The sequence below is a fragment of the Oncorhynchus gorbuscha genome, linkage group LG24 (genome assembly GCF_021184085.1).
Source record: "Oncorhynchus gorbuscha isolate QuinsamMale2020 ecotype Even-year linkage group LG24, OgorEven_v1.0, whole genome shotgun sequence".
NCBI lineage: Eukaryota > Metazoa > Chordata > Actinopteri > Salmoniformes > Salmonidae > Oncorhynchus > Oncorhynchus gorbuscha.
Genome location: NC_060196.1, coordinates 51,974,455 through 51,992,549, shown reverse-complemented (window position 1 = coordinate 51,992,549; position 18,095 = coordinate 51,974,455). Strand labels below are relative to the sequence as shown.

The window sequence follows — 18,095 nt, the reverse complement described above, 5'->3', positions numbered from 1 at the left end:
TATGACTGTGGAAGAAAGGAAAAGGGAACGAGAGACAATATGACTGTGGAAGAAAGGACAAAACAAAGGGAACGAGAGACAATATGACTGAACGAGAGAAGAAGAAAGGAAACAAAGGGAACGAGAGACAATATGACTGCGGAAGAAAGGAAACAAAGGGAACGAGAGACAATATGACTGTGGAAGAAAGGAAACAAAGGGAACGAGAGACAATATGACTGTGGAAGAAAGGAATTAAAGGGAACGAGAGACAATATGACTGTGGAAGAAAGGAAACAAAGGGAACGAGAGACAATATGACTGTGGAAGAAAGGAAACAAAGGGAACGAGAGACAATATGACTGTGGAAGAAAGGAAACAAAGGGAACGAGAGACAATATGACTGTGGAAGAAAGGAAACAAAGGGAACGAGAGACAATATGACTGTGGAAGAAAGGAAACAAAGGGAAGGAGAGACAATATGACTGTGGAAGAAAGGAAAAGGGAACGAGAGACAATATGACTGTGGAAGAAAGCAAACAAAGGGAACGAGAGACAATATGACTGTGGAAGAAAGGAAACAAAGGGAACGAGAGACAATATGACTGTGGAAGAAAGGAAACAGAGGGAACGAGAGACAATATGACTGTGGAAGAAAGGAAACAATATGACTGTGGAAGAAAGGAAACGAGAGACAATATGACTGTGGAAGAAAGGAAACAAAGGGAAGAGAGACAATATGACTGTGGAAGAAAGGAAACAAAGGGAACGAGAGACAATATGACTGTGGAAGAAAGGAAACAAAGGGAACGAGAGACAATATGACTGTGGAAGAAAGGAAACAAAGGGAACGAGAGACAATATGACTGTGGAAGAAAGGAAACAAAGGGAACGAGAGACAATATGACTGTGGAAGAAAGGAAACAAAGGGAACGAGAGACAATATGACTGTGGAAGAAAGGAAACAAAGGGAACGAGAGACAATATGACTGTGTAAGAAAGGAAACAAAGGGAATGAGAGACAATATGACTGTGGAAGAAAGGAAACAAAGGGAACGAGAGAAAATATGACTGTGGAAGAAAGGAAACAAAGGGAACGAGAGACAATATGACTGTGGAAGAAAGGAAACGGGAACGAGAGACAATATGACTGTGGAAGAAAGCAAACAAAGGGAACGAGAGACAATATGACTGTGGAAGAAAGGAAACAAAGGGAACGAGAGACAATATGACTGTGGAAGACAAAACTGTGGAAGAAACAAAGGGAACGAGAGACAATATGACTGTGGAAGAAAGGAAACAAAGGGAACGAGAGACAATATGACTGTGGAAGAAAGGAAACAAAGGGAACGAGAGACAATATGACTGTGGAAGAAAGGAAACAAAGGGAAGGAGAGACAATATGACTGTGGAAGAAAGGAAAAGGGAACGAGAGACAATATGACTGTGGAAGAAAGCAAACAAAGGGAACGAGAGACAATATGACTGTGGAAGAAAGGAAACACTTTCGTTAACACACATTTAATAGACCTCCATCCCTCCTTTATTTCACCCCCTTTTTCATTAAAAAACCTAAATTCAGCTATTTACATATGCTGCATCAGACGCATGCATTCGGTTCCCCTCATGATTGAAAATCTGCATTATAATCTGGTTTGCCTACAAATGGTATTCAGTCAGTACCCCATTAAGTTCTTATTAGGCTGCAACAGTGGTCAACAACCTTTTCTGAGTCAATATTCCTTTCTGAGTCAATATTCCTTTCTGAGTCAATATTCCTTTGAGTCAAAATGCAAGCTGAGATCTACCACTCAGATTTTTTTTGTTTTTGTAAAATGTTGTTCTTCTCAGAGATGAGGGAGTCTTCCAGCTGATGGTCAGTCTGAGTGGAGGGGGCAGCAGTGAAGCCTCATCTCTCCCCCTGCTGAGATAAGGGGACAGTCTTCCAGCTGATGGTCAGTCTGAGTGGAGGGGGCAGCAGTGAAGCCTCATCTCTCCCTCTGCTGAGATAAGGGGACAGTCTTCCAGCTGATGGTCAGTCTGAGTGGAGGGGGCAGCAGTGAAGCCTCATCTCTCCCTCTGCTGAGATAAGGGGACAGTCTTCCAGCTGATGGTCAGTCTGAGTGGAGGGGGCAGCAGTGAAGCCTCATCTCTCCCTCTGCTGAGATAAGGGGACAGTCTTCCAGCTGATGGCCAAAATTTCTATGACCAGAGAAAGTGAAATATTCCTTGATAATAAAAAAGACAAGCCGCAAATAATAACAATGCAAGCTTATGGAAAAACACATTGTATGGCTAATAAAACTGTTGAACATGAACTTACTCATAAAAACACATTGTATGGCTAATAAAACTGTTGAACATGAACTTACTCATAAAAACAGCAGCTCTTTGTTGGATTTGTTTTGTCTCTCTCTGGTTCTAAAAGCTTTGAAATCTCACATCAACTTTGCTGTGCATCGAGGAAACCTTTTACAGTCTATGACACTAGATCTGTGCATACAGGTTGATCTGAGTTATCTGATTGGCCAGCGGTAGACCTTTAGGTGCACTTGATTTGCTCTGCCGGGTAGACTGATTTTTTGTTTTATTTGGCTGGTAAACGTTAAAGGTTTGGGCAAGTTTTGTTCCAGTGTTAGGTTTACAATGTGCTATAAAGAAAGACCTGTGTAATATTTACATTCTGTAAAGGCATTTATTCAAATTCGACTAGCTCATTTTAAACAGGATCTTTATAAGGAATTAATATGACATGCAGAAGAAACCTTTGAGAGAAAGTGTTAGTCCGCATCTTAATGTATAGAAGGGGAAACAAGTCATTCATAATTTATTCTCAAATCCTCTATAGAATTTTCATTCAATATTCCACACTTCTATATAAACTGCATTTCCATGAGTGTTTGCATTCCACTCTCATCTCAGTGGGCCCTGCCACTTCATACTCTTCCAACTACATTCCAGAGTATTATCTTTGAAAGAGCTCATTTTAGTTAACTCAGTTGCAGATGATTTTCAGAGGCAAGGAGAGAATGACTTTGAGCTGTAATGAATCTGATTTATGAAATGGCCGTGCCAAAACATCTGAGACACAGACCCCGCCACAGATAATGACAATCTCACTATGGGTGTCCAGCCATATAGATCATTCCCAACCAAATGCTATACAGAAAATTAACGATCTGTCATTACATGTATGGGACCTGAATCCATTCCTTAGCATCCCCCTCTCCCCGACAGTTCGTTATCAGAATAGGGTGACGTTGACCCTAGACTCTGATCTTGAGCCAGTTTAGCATTTTCCCCACTAATGGTTAAGGTTTGAATGGGTGGGAGGGGATATTATCCTAGATATGTACCTTGGGGAAACGTCACCCCTGGTCCACTGATGATCTGAAAGCACAGAGCTGCAGTGAAAATAACGGCTCGGGAAAGGCACAGAGAAACTGACATAATGAGAAAGAGAAAATCTGATTGGACTGCCCACTAATTGTCTGTTCGCTCCACAGCAGCCCTCTCATTGGTTGTCAGATCGATCCACAGCAGCCCTCTTATTGGCTGTCAGCTCCACAGCAGCGTCCTGATTGGCTGGTGAGCTGTAGGACTGTGTGGGCACTGCAGGTTTCCCCAGTCAATAGGTTGTATGTATAATTAATGTTGGCTAGCTGTTAGGGGCTGTGTTCATATCTTTCATACCAGAAACAGAACACGCAGAGAAACCTACATGTTAGTCCACATGACAGGGATCACAGCAGGGCACTGTGCAGCACCCTCCTCGGTAATGAGACTGGGGGGATTGGATTGGATGGGGTGGAGAGGGGGGCTCTCTCTCTCACACACACACACGCGCACACACACACACAGTCTGTGGCCAGTCAGTCTAACAGTGTCAAATTTAGATGGTGTCCACTACATTTAGAAGGTGTCCACTACATTTAGAAGGTGTCCACTACATTTAGAAGGTGTCCACTACATTTAGAAGGTGTCCACTACATTTAGATGGTGTCCACTACATTTAGAAGGTGTCCACTACATTTAGAAGGTGTCCACTACATTTAGAAGGTGTCCACTACATTTAGAAGGTGTCCACACTACAGATACCCGCCATGTTGTGGAGTCAGAAATAGCGTTATAAATATTCACTTACCTTTTGATTATCTTCATCAGAATGCACTCCCAGGAACCCCAGTTCCACAATAAATGTTTGACTTGTTCGATAATGTCCAAATACCTCCTTTTTATTTGCGCGTTTCGCAAACAAATACAAACTCGCCAGGCGCGGCAAGTCCAGGCGAAAGTTCCGATGAAAAGTTCAAAAAGTTATATTACCGTTGGTAGAAACATGTCAACCGATGTGTAGAATCAATCGTTAGGATGTTTTTAAAATAAATCTTCAATAATATTCCAACTGGAGAATTCCTTTGTCTTTAGAAATGCAATGGAATGCAGGTCGCTCTCACGGGTGCGTGCGTGATCAGCTCATGGCCTTCAGTCAGACACCTGGTTGAAACAGCTCTCATTCGCCCCCACTGCACAGTAGAAGCCTCAAACAACATTCTAAAGACTGTTGATCTAGTGGAAGCCTTAGGAAGTGCAATATGACCCCATATTTACATTTTACATTTAAGTCATTTAGCAGACGCTCTTATCCAGAGCGATAGACAGTGTATATTTTATTGGCAATGAGTTGAAAAACTACAAACCTCAGATTTCCCACTTCCTGGTTGGATTTTTCTCAGGTTTTTGCCTGCCATATGTGTTCTGTTATACTCACAGACATCATTCAAACTGTTTTAGAAACTATCCAAATCTACTAATAATATACAAATATTAGCTTCTGGGCCTGAGTTGCAGGCAGTTTACTCTGGACACGCTTTTCATCCGAACGTGAAAATGCTGCCCCCAATCCCAAATTAAGATCAAATAAACCAACCACATAATTTTTGTTGAAAATTCAACTGAGATGACAATGATGTAGCTATATTGAGGACTTTTTCCAAATTGATCAAATACATTGATGCAACATGATATGCCTTACTCTGATCAAGTAAGTGCCTTATTGAAGATCGATGTAAAAAAAGATATATAATAATACACTGGGGCTGACACACTTGATCCCGATCTGCTGCGTCTTTCTGCACTACTTACTGCAGAACTCCTGGGGTTATATTATCCCTAAGAGCTACACAAAGGCTGACTCGGATAACCACCGTCCAATTTCCAAACTATCTTGCCTTGCCAGAGCCACAGTTGAAGTCGGAAGTTTACATACACCTTAGCCAAATACATTTAAACTGAGTTTTTCACAATTCCTGACATTTAATCCTAGTAAAAAGTCCCTGTCTTAGGTCAGTTAGGATCACCACTTTATTTTAAGAATGTGAAATGTCAGAATAATAGTAGAGTGATTTATTTCAGCTTTTATTTCTTTCATCACATCCCAGTGGGTCAGAAGTTTACATACACTCAATTAGTATTTGGTAGCATTGCCTTTAAATTGTTTAACTTGGGTCAAATGTTTTGGCTAGCCTTCCACAAGCTTCCCAGAATAAGTTGGGTGGATTTTGGCCCATTCCTCCTGACAGAGCAGGTGTAACTGAGTCAGATTTGTAGGCCTCCTTGCTCGCACATGCTTTTTCAGTTCTGTACACAAATTCTCGATAGGAGTGAGGTCAGGGCTTTGTGATGGCCACTCCAATACGTTGACTTTGTTGTCCTTAAGCCATTTTGCCACAACTTTGGAAGTATGCTTGGGGTCATTGTCCATTTGGAAGACCCATTTGCGACCAAGCTTTAACTTCCTGAATGATGTCTTGAGATTTTGCTTCAATATATCCACATAATTTTCCTACCTCATGATGCCATCTATTTTGTGAAGTGCACCAGTCCCTCCTGCAGCAAAGCACCCCCACAACATGATGCTGCCACCCCTGTGCTTCACGGTTAGAATGTTGTTCTTCGGCTTGCAAGCCTCCCCTTTTTCCTCCAAACACAACAATGGTTATTATGGCCAAACAGTTCTATTTTTCCTTCATCAGACCAGAGGACATTACTCCAAAAAGTACAATCGTTGTCCCCATGTGCAGTTGCAAACCGTAGTCTGGCTCTTTATGGCGGTTTTGGAGCAGTGGCTCCTTCCTTGCTGAGCGGCCTTTCAGGTTATGTCGATATAGGACTCGTTTTACTGTGGATATAGATACTTTTGTCCCAGTTTCCTCCAGCATCTTCACAAGGTCCTTTGTTGTTGTTCTGGAATTGATTTGCACTTTTCTCACCAAAGCACGTTCATCTCTAGGAGACAGAACGCGTCTCCTTCCTGAGCGGTATGATGACTGCGTGGTCCCATGGTGTTTATACTTCTTGGCTGAGCTCTTGGCTGATTTATTTAGATTATTCCCATGTTGTCAAGCAGAGGCACTGAGTTTAAAGGTAGGCCCTGAAATACATCCACAGGTACACCTCCAATTGACTCAAATGATGTCAATTAGCCTATCAGAAGCTTCTAAAGCCATTACATAATTTTCTGGAATTTTCCATGCTGTTTAAAGGCACAGTCAATTTAGTGTGAATTATAAGTGAAATAATCCATCTGTAAACAATTGTTGGAAAAACTACTTGCATTATGCACAAAGTAGATGTCCTAACCAACTTGCTAAAACTATAGATTGTAAACAAGAAATTTGTGGAGTGATTGAAAAACTAGTTTTTAATGACTACAACCTAAGTGTATGTAAACTTCCTATTTCAACTGTATCTTGCATTGACAAACTTTTTTAACTTCTATTTGTATTCGTAATGAGCACCAATCTGGTTTTAGACCGGGACATAGCACTGTTTCAGCAGCTACACTTGTCTATGAGGATGTCGATGTTGTTTAAATTATACACGTCATTGTGCTGCCTTATTTCTTGACCTGTCGAAGGAGAGATGATCACAGTAACAGATAACGTTTGATACAGTTGTCCATTTCTTACTTGTTCAAAGGTTGTCTGAAATGGGCCTTAATCAGGTATATTGCAATTGGTTAAAGAACTATCTAACGGACAAAACACTGTGTGTTTCCTGACGGTATTCAATTTAGTTTCCTCAATATCAAGAAATGTGCACCGCATGGGGTTATTTTTTGCCTCGTTCTCTTTATATTTATACAAGTAACATTGGTCTATCTGTTAAAACATGTAACATTCATCTCTTTGTAACTGACAAAAAAGGCTGAGAATTGAGATTGGTTTCGTCTATAGAAATAAATCCTGCCTGACTGGATAGTATAAGGAAGATTGTTCAAGCAACACTTCTCCCAGTAGTTGATTATGGTGATATCATTTTAAAACCTTTCACTCAGCACTGCGTTTTATCGTTGGTGGACAATTTTCATTCACTGCATATTGTATAGTTCTGTTGGCTGGGAGTCTCTGATCCAGCATTGGTTACTTCAGAGTCTACCCTACTAACACAACTCACAAATGAATTGGAGATACAGCTATTTTCAGACCCACTCTCTGGACTGGCTGGTTCTGGAGGACCGGCTGGTTCTGGAGGACCCGCTGGTCTCCACAGACCCGGGGGAAATGCTTTTAGTTGTTAGGCCACCGGCTCATGGAATAGCCTTCGCCCACCTTGAAATTAGACTCGCTGGTTTCCATTGGACAGTTTACATGGAGTTTAAGGGAGGTGATGTGTGAGTGTTGTTTGTTTTGATTCATCTCGTTGTATATATTGTATTGATATTATTATTGTACATGATGTGTGTTACATGTTGTGTTCATGTTCCCAGGTCTCCCTTGTAAGTTAGACCCTGGTCTCAATACTGATTTACCCTTTATTAATTCAAGTTTGTTTTTTAAATCTCAACTAACAAAAAACTGTTAAGTTATGTTGACGCAACCCATCTCTCAGAGTGTCTATGTGACTGACGGACTGGTTCTTGGTCACTCTGTGTGTGTGACTGACTGGTCTCTGTCTCTGACTGTTTCTCTCTCTGGTCTGTAGGGAGCTGCGGGAGAAGATCCAGCCAGAGATCATGGAGCTTATCAAACAGCAGAGGCTCAACCGTCTGTGTGATGGAACCTGCTTCAGGAAGATCAGCAGCCGCCGGAGGCAAGGTGGGTGTCTCTCTCTCTCTCACTCTCTCACTCACTCACTCACTCACTCACACAGAGAGAGAGAGTTTGGCCTGTGTACATTATTCGCTGCCCTATACACCAAACAACCTCATATCTCACCCAGTGTCACACTCCCACACACTATCCTACACAGGTGCCCTGTCTCTCTCTCAGGCCGGCTCACCAACCCTCACCACACCATTAAAACACTCACTCTCTAGCCTCCCGGTGGCGCAGTGGTCTAAGCTGTGCCACCAGAGATTCTGGGTTCCAGGCCAGGCTCTGTCGCAGCAGGCCGTGACCGGGAGGCCCATGGGGCGGCGCACAATTGGCCCAGTGTCGTCCGGGTTAGGGAGGGTTTGGTCGGCAGGGATATCCTTGTCTCATCGCACACTTGGGCCGGGTGCAGTGCACGCTGACCAGGTCGCCAGGTGTACGGTGTTTCCTCCGACACATTGGTGCGGCTGGCTTCCCGGTTAAGTGGGCATTGTGTCAAGAAGCAGTGCGGCTCGGTTGGGTTGTGTTTTGGAGGACGCATGGCTCTTGACCTTCGCCTCTCCCGAGTCCGTATCCTTCACCTCTCCCGAGTCCGTAACCTTCGCCTCTCCCGAGTCCGTAACCTTCGCCTCTCCCGAGTCCGTACGGGAGTTGTAGCGATGAGACAAGACTGTAACTACTACAGATTGGATACCACAAAATTGGGGTGAAAAAAGGGGTAAAATAACATTTAAATAAACACTCTCTCTCTCTCTGGCCGGCTTACCAACCCCCACCACACCATTAAAACACACACTCTCTCAGGCCTCTCTCTCTCTCTCTCCCAGGCCTCTCTCTCTCTCTCTCTCTCCCTCGCTCTCCTCGCTCTCCTCTCTCTCCTCTCTCTCTCTGGCCAGCTTACCAACCCCCACCACACCATTAAAACACACACTCTCTCAGGCCTCTCTCTCTCTCTCTCTCTCTCTCTCTCTCTCTCTCTCTCCTCTCTCCTCTCTCTCTCTCTCTCTCTGGCCAGCTTACTAACCCCCACCACACTATTAAAACACACTCTCTCTCAGGCCAGCTCACCAACCCCCACCATACCATTAAAACACACTCTCTCGCTCTCGCTCTGGCCAGCTCACCAACCCCCACCACACCATTAAAACACACTCTCTCTCAGGCCAGCTCACCAACCCCCACCACACCATTAAAACACACTCTCTCTCAGGCCAGCTCACCAACCCCCACCACACCATTAAAACACTCTTTCTCTCCTTTATTTCCACACATCCCTCCCTCCCACACTGTCCCTTTTCTCTGTTCAGTCCACTCTTATCAATCTGCTCTCTTCTCCTCCTCCACCACACCACCACCTCTTTCTGTCTGTCTCGCTCTCTCTGTATTCTGCAGCATATTCCTCTCTAAGTGGGCAGTCTCCTTTGGCTTTGATGGAGCCATAGTGGTAACCTTGGAGGCTGTTCAAAAGTCTGGGTTGCTTTGTTAAACTCCCTGTGGAAACGCGGCCTTTCTACTACTAATTGGTCTTTTGATCAATCACATCAGATCTTTTTCAGAGCTAATCGGATTGGTCAAAAGACCAATTAGGGGAAAAAATATCAGAATTTGGCAGCCTTTGTCACACACCCACACGCACACACATACCATGCCAAACCGCTACTCCTCCAAAAATGAGCCAATAAATGAATACCCCAGGTGTCTGGAACTAACTGAGATGGTCTATTGCTTCCAAGACAGGCTAATATCTGAGCTGTGTGGCTCTCGACTTACCCTTGTTGTCTGGAACAGTTTCTCTCCCCAGCTCTACAGTACCGCAGAGCCTCATTGCTCTGAAGTGCGTGAATCAATTTCAGTAATGGAGGAACGGCCTTAATTCAATTCCCGGCCCGGTTTCTAAAGCTCTCCCCTGGTCATGTCAGTGTTCTGGAATGGACATGAGGTCGGTTAGCGTGACTCTTCAGAACCGTTGAACCCAAATTAGTCAGCGCTGCGGATGTATTAAAGGGAATTGTGGTTGTAGTATCTGCCAGTGACTATTTTTTTGCTGTGGGTGTTTGTTCGCGTCGTGGGCATTAAGGTTGAGTTTTCAGGACAGAGAGGATCCTTTCTTTGCTTGTTCTCGCCTCAGGTGAAAGACGGTTACAGAATACATCCTTTTCAATGTAACGTCCCAGGTCCCATAACATTTTACGCAGCTTTTATTAACAGTCAAATAAATAAACCTCCTTTCAGTAGAAGCATAGGGTATGTTTGTGTCCTAAATTGCATCCTCTGGGACCTGGTCAAAAGTAGTAGTACTACATAGGGAATAGGGTGCCATATCTCCCTGTCCTTTATTTAACTGTGGCTGTGGAATGGAAGCCTGTTCATCCTTTCCCTGTAAAGGACTGTGGAGCTGCACCATGGATAAAACTTGTACACTTCCGATTGGAGTGTTTGGGGAGTTTTGAGCCTAATATCCTTTTCATACTGGCTGTGGCTGGGGCCTCGACATGGCAGGAACGGCCTCGGCATGGCAGGAACAAGGGAGAGCGAGGAGGAGACCACAGGGAAAGGCCTTATCGCTTAGCACCGCTATAATGTGGAGTTTTTAACAGCCGGAGAAGATTTCATCTCACCAACCGAGACCAGACTGTCTCTCTCTGTCCTCTTCAGTCTCTATCTCTGTCTCTCTCTCACACACACACACACAAAGGTAGTGTGTGTGTGTGAGGAGCGCTGGAAGCTGGCTCAGCACAGTATTTAAAAGGCATTCTCTATGTCGTCCCAGGGCCTAAAGGCTGTTGGCTGTCTGCCACCACACTGTAGAGTACCTGAGTGAGCACAACTGAAGAGTTATAATTTCTACTTCAACCGCCTCTATCCTCCCATCTACACACACTTCCACCCTGGACTCTCCAAGTGCTTCCTCTCAAATCATATTTCCATATTAACTATTCATCTAACAGCTCTTAAATGGCGGTTGGCTTCTCCCTCTTTCTCTCTTTCTCTCTACCTCTCTACCTCTCTACCTCTACACCTCTCTACCTCTACACCTCTCTACCTCTCTACCTCTACACCTCTCTACCTCTACACCTCTCTACCTCTACACCTCTCTACCTCTACACCTCTCGACCTCTACACCTCTCGACCTCTACACCTCTCTATCTCTACACCTCTACACCTCTCTACCACTACCCATCTACCTCTCTACTAGACACAACACAGCCACTCCATACAGACCAGCACCAGCCAGCCTCCCTGCTGCCAAATGTCTATTCTCAGCAATTAGGATTTTGACTGTGCCGCCCATGCGTGGGCCAGCCTAGCTCTGCTCTGCCAGGGACGTGCCAAGGCGGGGCAAGAGCTGGCACGGTGAGTAGAGAATAAAGTGAAAGGTCTTGCTCTACGGGAGCCCTGCCCACAGTGCTCAGGCGTGCCAGCTGCCCAGCAGGCGATAGCACCCCAGTGCCAGGGCTTCAGTAACGCTAGCCACCTCAGGCACATGATAGCATCGCTCACCTGACCTGATTCAGGTGCCACTTTCACTGTCTGTGTCTAACTGTCCATATGGGATAGTGTTAGGCTTTTGGTGTTTGGTGTTGCAGCCTTTAGAAAATAGCATCAATATGATTTGGGTGGTTCTGGTCTATACAGTACGTACAGAATCTAGATGTATTAGTGTCTGTTTCACAGGTTTGTAGGTCTTCTATGCTGGTCCTTTCCTCCCTCGTCATACACTGATTTGCTTTTGATTTTATCCACTGATCTAGACATTAAACCCTGGTTTTCTCTCCCTCTCTCCATAGATAAGTTCTGGTACTGTCGACTGTCTCCGAACCATAAAGTCCTGCACTACGGAGATCTGGAGGAGAGCCCTCAGGGAGAGGTGCCCCATGACTCTCTACAGGAAAAATGTGAGTTGTAGCAACACCAGTACTGCTCTGGGTCAAACAAACTGCCAGTTTTCCTTTAAAAAGAGACAACTGACACTTGCTAAATAAGATGGTGGTTGTTGTTGACATTGTTAGTAGTTGATGCAGCATGTCAACAGAACTGTGATATGTGGTTTTCTAACCTAGCTATCTTCAGATGAATGCACTAACTTGTAAGTCACTCTGGATAAGAGTGTCTGCTTAATGACTAAAATGTACTGTAAACTAACTGATGATGAGGAGGATAAAATGATGTTTTCCTTGATGTTGCCGTTCCTCTCCTCCTCTTCCTCCTCCTCCCATAGTACCCGTGGCCGACATGAAAGCGGTGGTGACTGGTAAGGACTGTCCTCACATGAAGGAGAAGGGATCTCTGAAGCAGAACAAGGTGAGTGTATCTACAGTGTGTCAGCTTATCTGTGTCTTATATAACAGTATGTCAACGTATCTGTGTCTTGTATAACAGTATGTCAGTGTATCTGTGTCTTATATAACAGTATGTCAACGTATCTGTGTCTTGTATAACAGTATGTCAGTGTATCTGTGTCTTATATAACAGTATGTCAGTGTATCTGTCTCTTATATAACAGTATATCAGCGTATCTGTGTCTTATATAACAGTATGTCAGCGTATCTGTGTCTTATATAACAGTATGTCAGCGTATCTGTGTCTTATATAACAGTATATCAGCGTATCTGTGTCTTATATAACAGTATGTCAGCGTATCTGTGTCTTATATAACAGTATGTCAGCGTATCTGTGTCTTATATAACAAAATATCAGCGTATCTGTGTCTTATATAACAGTATATCAGCGTATCTGTGTCTTATATAACAATATCTGTCAGCGTATCTGTGTCTTATATAACAGTATATCAGCGTATCTGTGTCTTATATAACAGTATGTCAGTGTATCTGTGTCTTATATAACAGTATGTCAGCGTATCTGTGTCTTATATAACAATATCTGTCAGCCTATCTGTGTCTTATATAACAGTATGTCAGTGTATCTGTGTCTTATATAATAGTATGTCAGTGTATCTGTGTCTTATATAACAAAATATCAGCGTATCTGTCTCTTATATAACAGTATGTCAGTGTATCTGTGTCTTGTATAACAGTATATCAGTGTATCTGTGTCTTATATAACAGTATATCAGTGTATCTGTGTCTTATATAACAGTATCTGTCAGTGTATCTGTGTCTTATATAACAGTATCTGTCAGTGTATCTGTCTTATATAACAGTATCTGTCAGTGTATCTGTGTCTTATATAACAGTATATCAGTGTATCTGTGTCTTATATAACAGTATCTGTCAGTGTATCTGTGTCTTATATAACAGTATCTGTCAGTGTATCTGTGTCTTATATAACAGTATCTGTCAGTGTATCTGTGTCCTATAAACTCAGTAAAAAAACAAATGTCCTCTCACTGTCAACTGTGTTTATTTTCAGCAAACTTAACATGTGTAAATATTTTTATGAACATAACAAGATTCAACAACTGAGACATAAACTGAACAATTTCCACAGACATGTGACTAACATAAATGGAAGATTGTGTACCTGAACAAAGGAGGGGTCAAAATCAAAAGTGACAGTCAGTATCTGGTGTGGCCACCAGCTGCATTAAGTGCATCATTTCCTCATGGACTGCACCAGATTTGCCATCTCACTTAGGTAACATCTCACTTAGGACACTAAAGAGGCCTTTCTACTGACACCAAAATAATCTCGTCATGGACAGCGTTGAGATTGCCTGAAATGACAACAAGCTCAGTCCGATGATGCTGTGACACACCGCCCAGACCATTGACGGACCCTCCACCTCCAAATCGATCCCGCTCCAGAGTTCAGACCTCGGTGTAACGCTCATTCCTTCAACGATAAACGCGAATCCGACCATCACCCCTGGTGAGACAAAACCTTGACTCGTCAGTGAAGAGCACTTTTTGCCAGTCCTGTCTGGTCCAACGACGGTGGGTTTGTGCCCATAGGCGACTTGTTACCTGGTGAGGATCTGCCTTACAACAGGCCTACAAGCCCTCAGTCCAGCCTCTCTCAGCCTATTGTGGACAGTCTGAGCACTGATGGAGGGATTGTGTGTTCCTGGTGTAACTCGGGCAGTTGTTGTTGCCACCCTGTACCTGTCCCGCAGGTGTGATGTTCGGATGTACCGATCCTGTGCGGGTGTTGTTACATGTGGTCTGCCACTGCAAGGATGGTCCGCTGTCCGTCCTGTCTTAGACGTCTCACAGTACAGACATTGCAATTTAACAAATTCTTATTTACAATGACGGCTTACCAGGGAACAGTGGGTTAACTGCCTTGTTCAGGGGCCGAACGACAGATTTTTACCTTGTCAGCTCGGTGATTCAATCTAGCAACCTTTCGGTTACTGGCCCAACAGTCTAACCACTAGGTTACCTGCCACCTCATGCCTCCTTGCAGCATGCCTAAGGCACGTTCACGCAGATGAGCAGGGACCCTGGGCATCTTTCTTTTGGTGCTTTTTAGAGGCAGTAGAAAGGCCTCTTTAATGTCCTAAGTTTTCATAACTGTGACCTTAATTGCCTACTGTCTGTAAACTGTTAGTGTCTTAACGACCGTTCCACAGGTGCATGTTCATTAATTGTTTATGGTTCATTGAATAAGCATGAAGATCTGTGAAGTTATTTGGATTTTTACGAATTATCTTTGAAGGACAGGGTCCTGAAAAAGGGACATTTCTTTTTTAGCTGAGTTTATAATAGTGTCTGTCAGTGTGTCTATGACCGTACAGTATTTGTTAGTCTGGCTGTGTCTTATGACATTATAAACTGGGTGGAACAAGCCCTGAATGCTGATTGGCTAACAGCCGTGGCATATCAGACGTTATACCATGGGTATGGCAAAACATTTATTCATTTATAATAACAATAAAGCATCTCCAGGGTCCACGTTGCGTTGTGCCTAAGAACAGCCCTTAGCCGTGGTATATTGGACATATACCAAACCCACTTGGGCCTTATTGCTTAAATATAGTATATGTTAGTGTATCTGTGTCTTATATGATAAAATAATAGCCAGCACAATATCAAGGAATATTAACCCACATTTAAGATGGCTGTTGACATGTCAGCCTAGTTAAACCCAAATACCTCGATCTTCTATGTATAGACATCTTAACCAAGATCAAATAATTGTTAGCCCTTCCTTTGAGCAGGTACGTAGGCCCAGCCTCTGTAGGTTCTCAGTACTGATTAGAAACCCATACATTCTGCTAACGCTGAATGATTAGGTCCTGAAAATATGTTCTGGAAGACAAAGGAGCACCGATTCTCTCTCACCTGGACCTTTATTACTTTGTTGGCGAATATGGTTTTCTGGAAGAATGGGCCTACAGGGCTGTCTGACTGACTGGCTGGCTGGCTGACTGGCTGGCTGGCTGGCTGGCTGACTGGCAGACTGTGTCCTAGGCCAAGTTTAGGCTGTATGAATGGGAACACGAGCAGAGTCCCCTCTATGGGCCCGGGCAGAGCAGTCACAGACCTAGGCTGCATTTCAATATCTAGTGTTGGACAACAGTATGTCTCAAAGTGCCTTTCTGTCCCCCAACCGTACCCCTGCTCGTACCCCGTACCCCTGCTCGATATGCTCCGTCCCCTGGCACCCAGCAGGTGGCGCCGGCACACGACAGCCAAGACATCTGGTGTTGGAGTGGCTGGGGAGGGAATGTGTTAGAGAGTCAAAGCGGGAGGGAAGCACACACTGGAGGAGAGGAGAGGAGCGGCTCATTAGCATGTTAGTGACAGTGCTACATTTGAACTCCCTCCTTTTCTCTCTCTCTCTCTTTCTCTCTCTCTCTCTCTCTCTCTCTCTCTCTCTCTCTCTCTCTCTCTCTCTCTCCCTCCCCTTCCTCCCCCTCTCTCTACCTCTCTCTCACTACAGGAGGTTCAGGAGCTGGCCTTCTCCGTCCTATATGAGTCAGACGAGTATTTAAACTTCATCGCTCCGGACAAACATGAGGTAAGCTCTAGGCAGCTGGCACGGTCACCCAGCCAATGACAGCTTTCACAGATGGACTGAGAGGAAGTCCGTGGAGGTCGTCCATTCTCCAGCATGACACAGGACACTTTATGTTAATACACTGCTATAGGTGTGTGCAGGGGTGGGCGCATTGTCTGTCGGTCTGTCTCTGTATGTACACGTACTTATCCTCTCCTGTCTCTCCTCAGTACTGTGTGTGGACGGACGGTCTGAATGCCCTCCTGGGGAAGGAGATGACCAGTGACTTCACCAAGTCAGACATGGACACCCTACTCTCCATGGAGATGAAGCTCCGCCTCCTCGACCTGGAGAACATCCAGATCCCAGAGGCCCCTCCCCCCATTCCCAAAGAACCTAGCAACTATGACTTTGTTTATGACTGCAACTAACTAACCAACCATTCAAAATAACTTAGCACCTGGACTGGACCAACCAACTCTCTTTTTTCTAAAACGGCAACTGGAAAAAATGGAAAAAATGGAAAATAAAAAAATGATGATGAAATGATGAGCGACAGAAAAAGGATTATATTGAACAATTTTCCTTCCTTCTTGCCAAACTTCCTTTTTTAATTAAAGAGTGCGTTTTAATAGGTTTGCAGCACTTAATGACTTTTTGCGACCCACTGACTGAACCATCCCATCACCATGGAGACCAAACCAGGAAGCATCCATATGGGTCCTTTGGGTCCTAAACCAGACATGCTCTTCTAATGGGCTCAATGGTCTCTAAACGTTGTTGTTTGGTCGTCACTCTCCAAGATGTCGTCACAGTGTTCCTCTCACCTTAAAACCTGCTCACTCTTCACTCCTTCATTGAAGCGTATGTCATTTTCTTGGGGTTTGTTGTTGAAAAGCTCTTTGATAAACGCTTGGCTGTTTTGTTTTGTTGACTTTCGACAGGCCGTTGGATGTGAGATGGCTCATTTCATAAAGAGACTGTAAAGAGGTGTTGAGGGACGTTAAGTTTTTATCTCCAACAGTCTGGCTGTGTCCTAAATGGCACCCTATTCTCTATATAGTGCATTACCTTTGACCAGGATTAAAATAAATGCACTATATAGGGAATAAAGTAGTGTACTATGTAGGGAATGGGGTGCTATTTCAGACACAGAATGTGTTTTACATTTACGTGGCAATGTTAATGTGGCAAGGTAATGTACGTGGCATGGTAATGTTTCTGAGAGGAAGAAAGGATCAAGTGTATTTAAGATGATGAAGTGTATATTATGAGTTTTTCTCCCAGGTATCTTACTCCATACTTCACATACTGTCTTTAGACTGTTACAATAAGTGTGTTGTTCTAAAACCTGGCACTGTAATACAATATAGGAAACTGCCTCTGAAGTTCCTGAAGCCTTCTATCCCCATATCACGGCTGCTTTGAGCATACTGTGTACTCACACACTGGCTTAGCCCAAACAAACACACAACTTTAATAGCTACATGCTTCCTGAGACGTACACCTGTCTCTTCCCTCCATCTTGATAACGTTCGATCAGGCTCCATTGCGACTGCTGTAACATTCCGAAGCAATATTGAGCAAAATAAATAAAGATCTTTGTTATGCTGATGGTGTAATATAGTGATATTTGTCCTGCTGCCAAGTAGACAGTATTGGGGATGTTTGTGTTTTTAATAAAGGGAACTTGTTTTGTTTTCAAGATCTATGTGGCCGTCAAAATTTGGAGGTTCATGTACATTTTATTTAAAAGCGAATCATGAGTGGATATTTCTAATATGATTTATTATTTAATACCTTCAGATGTTCGTATCTAGGTCTGAAAGCCCCTCAACCTGCTGTTTACATTAAAGATTTAAGGAAACTGACATCTCTTGTTGCATATTCAATTATTACTGTAAATATTATATTATTAGTTTTGTCTTTCAACCTGGTATGAGCTTTTGTTATTGTGTATGTGTCCATGCCACCAAATCTCCTATCACTAAAAATACCAATACTGCATCACTTATTGTTGATGTGGCTTTCTATACAGCCGATTAAAAATAACTGCTTGCATGTCATAGAGAGAGAGCAAGCGGAGAGAGAGCAGAGAGAGAAGGGAAAGGGAGAGGG

General features: G+C 43.6%; 1 protein-coding gene across 4 annotated transcripts in view; it reads left to right on the top strand.

Moving 5' to 3' along the window:
• Nucleotides 1-17,848, top strand: part of LOC124012838 (engulfment and cell motility protein 1) — a 161,811-nt gene extending 143,963 nt beyond the window's left edge. For all 4 annotated transcript variants that reach the window (XM_046326832.1, XM_046326831.1, XM_046326833.1 and 1 more), the window contains 5 exons: nucleotides 7,966-8,078; nucleotides 11,864-11,971; nucleotides 12,295-12,377; nucleotides 15,921-15,998; nucleotides 16,208-17,848. In XM_046326832.1, the coding sequence (XP_046182788.1) occupies nucleotides 7,966-8,078; nucleotides 11,864-11,971; nucleotides 12,295-12,377; nucleotides 15,921-15,998; nucleotides 16,208-16,408 (583 nt within the window). In that variant the 3' untranslated portion in view covers nucleotides 16,409-17,848. The remainder of the gene's footprint in view (nucleotides 1-7,965; nucleotides 8,079-11,863; nucleotides 11,972-12,294; nucleotides 12,378-15,920; nucleotides 15,999-16,207) is intronic.
• The last annotated feature ends 247 nt before the right edge of the window (nucleotides 17,849-18,095 follow it).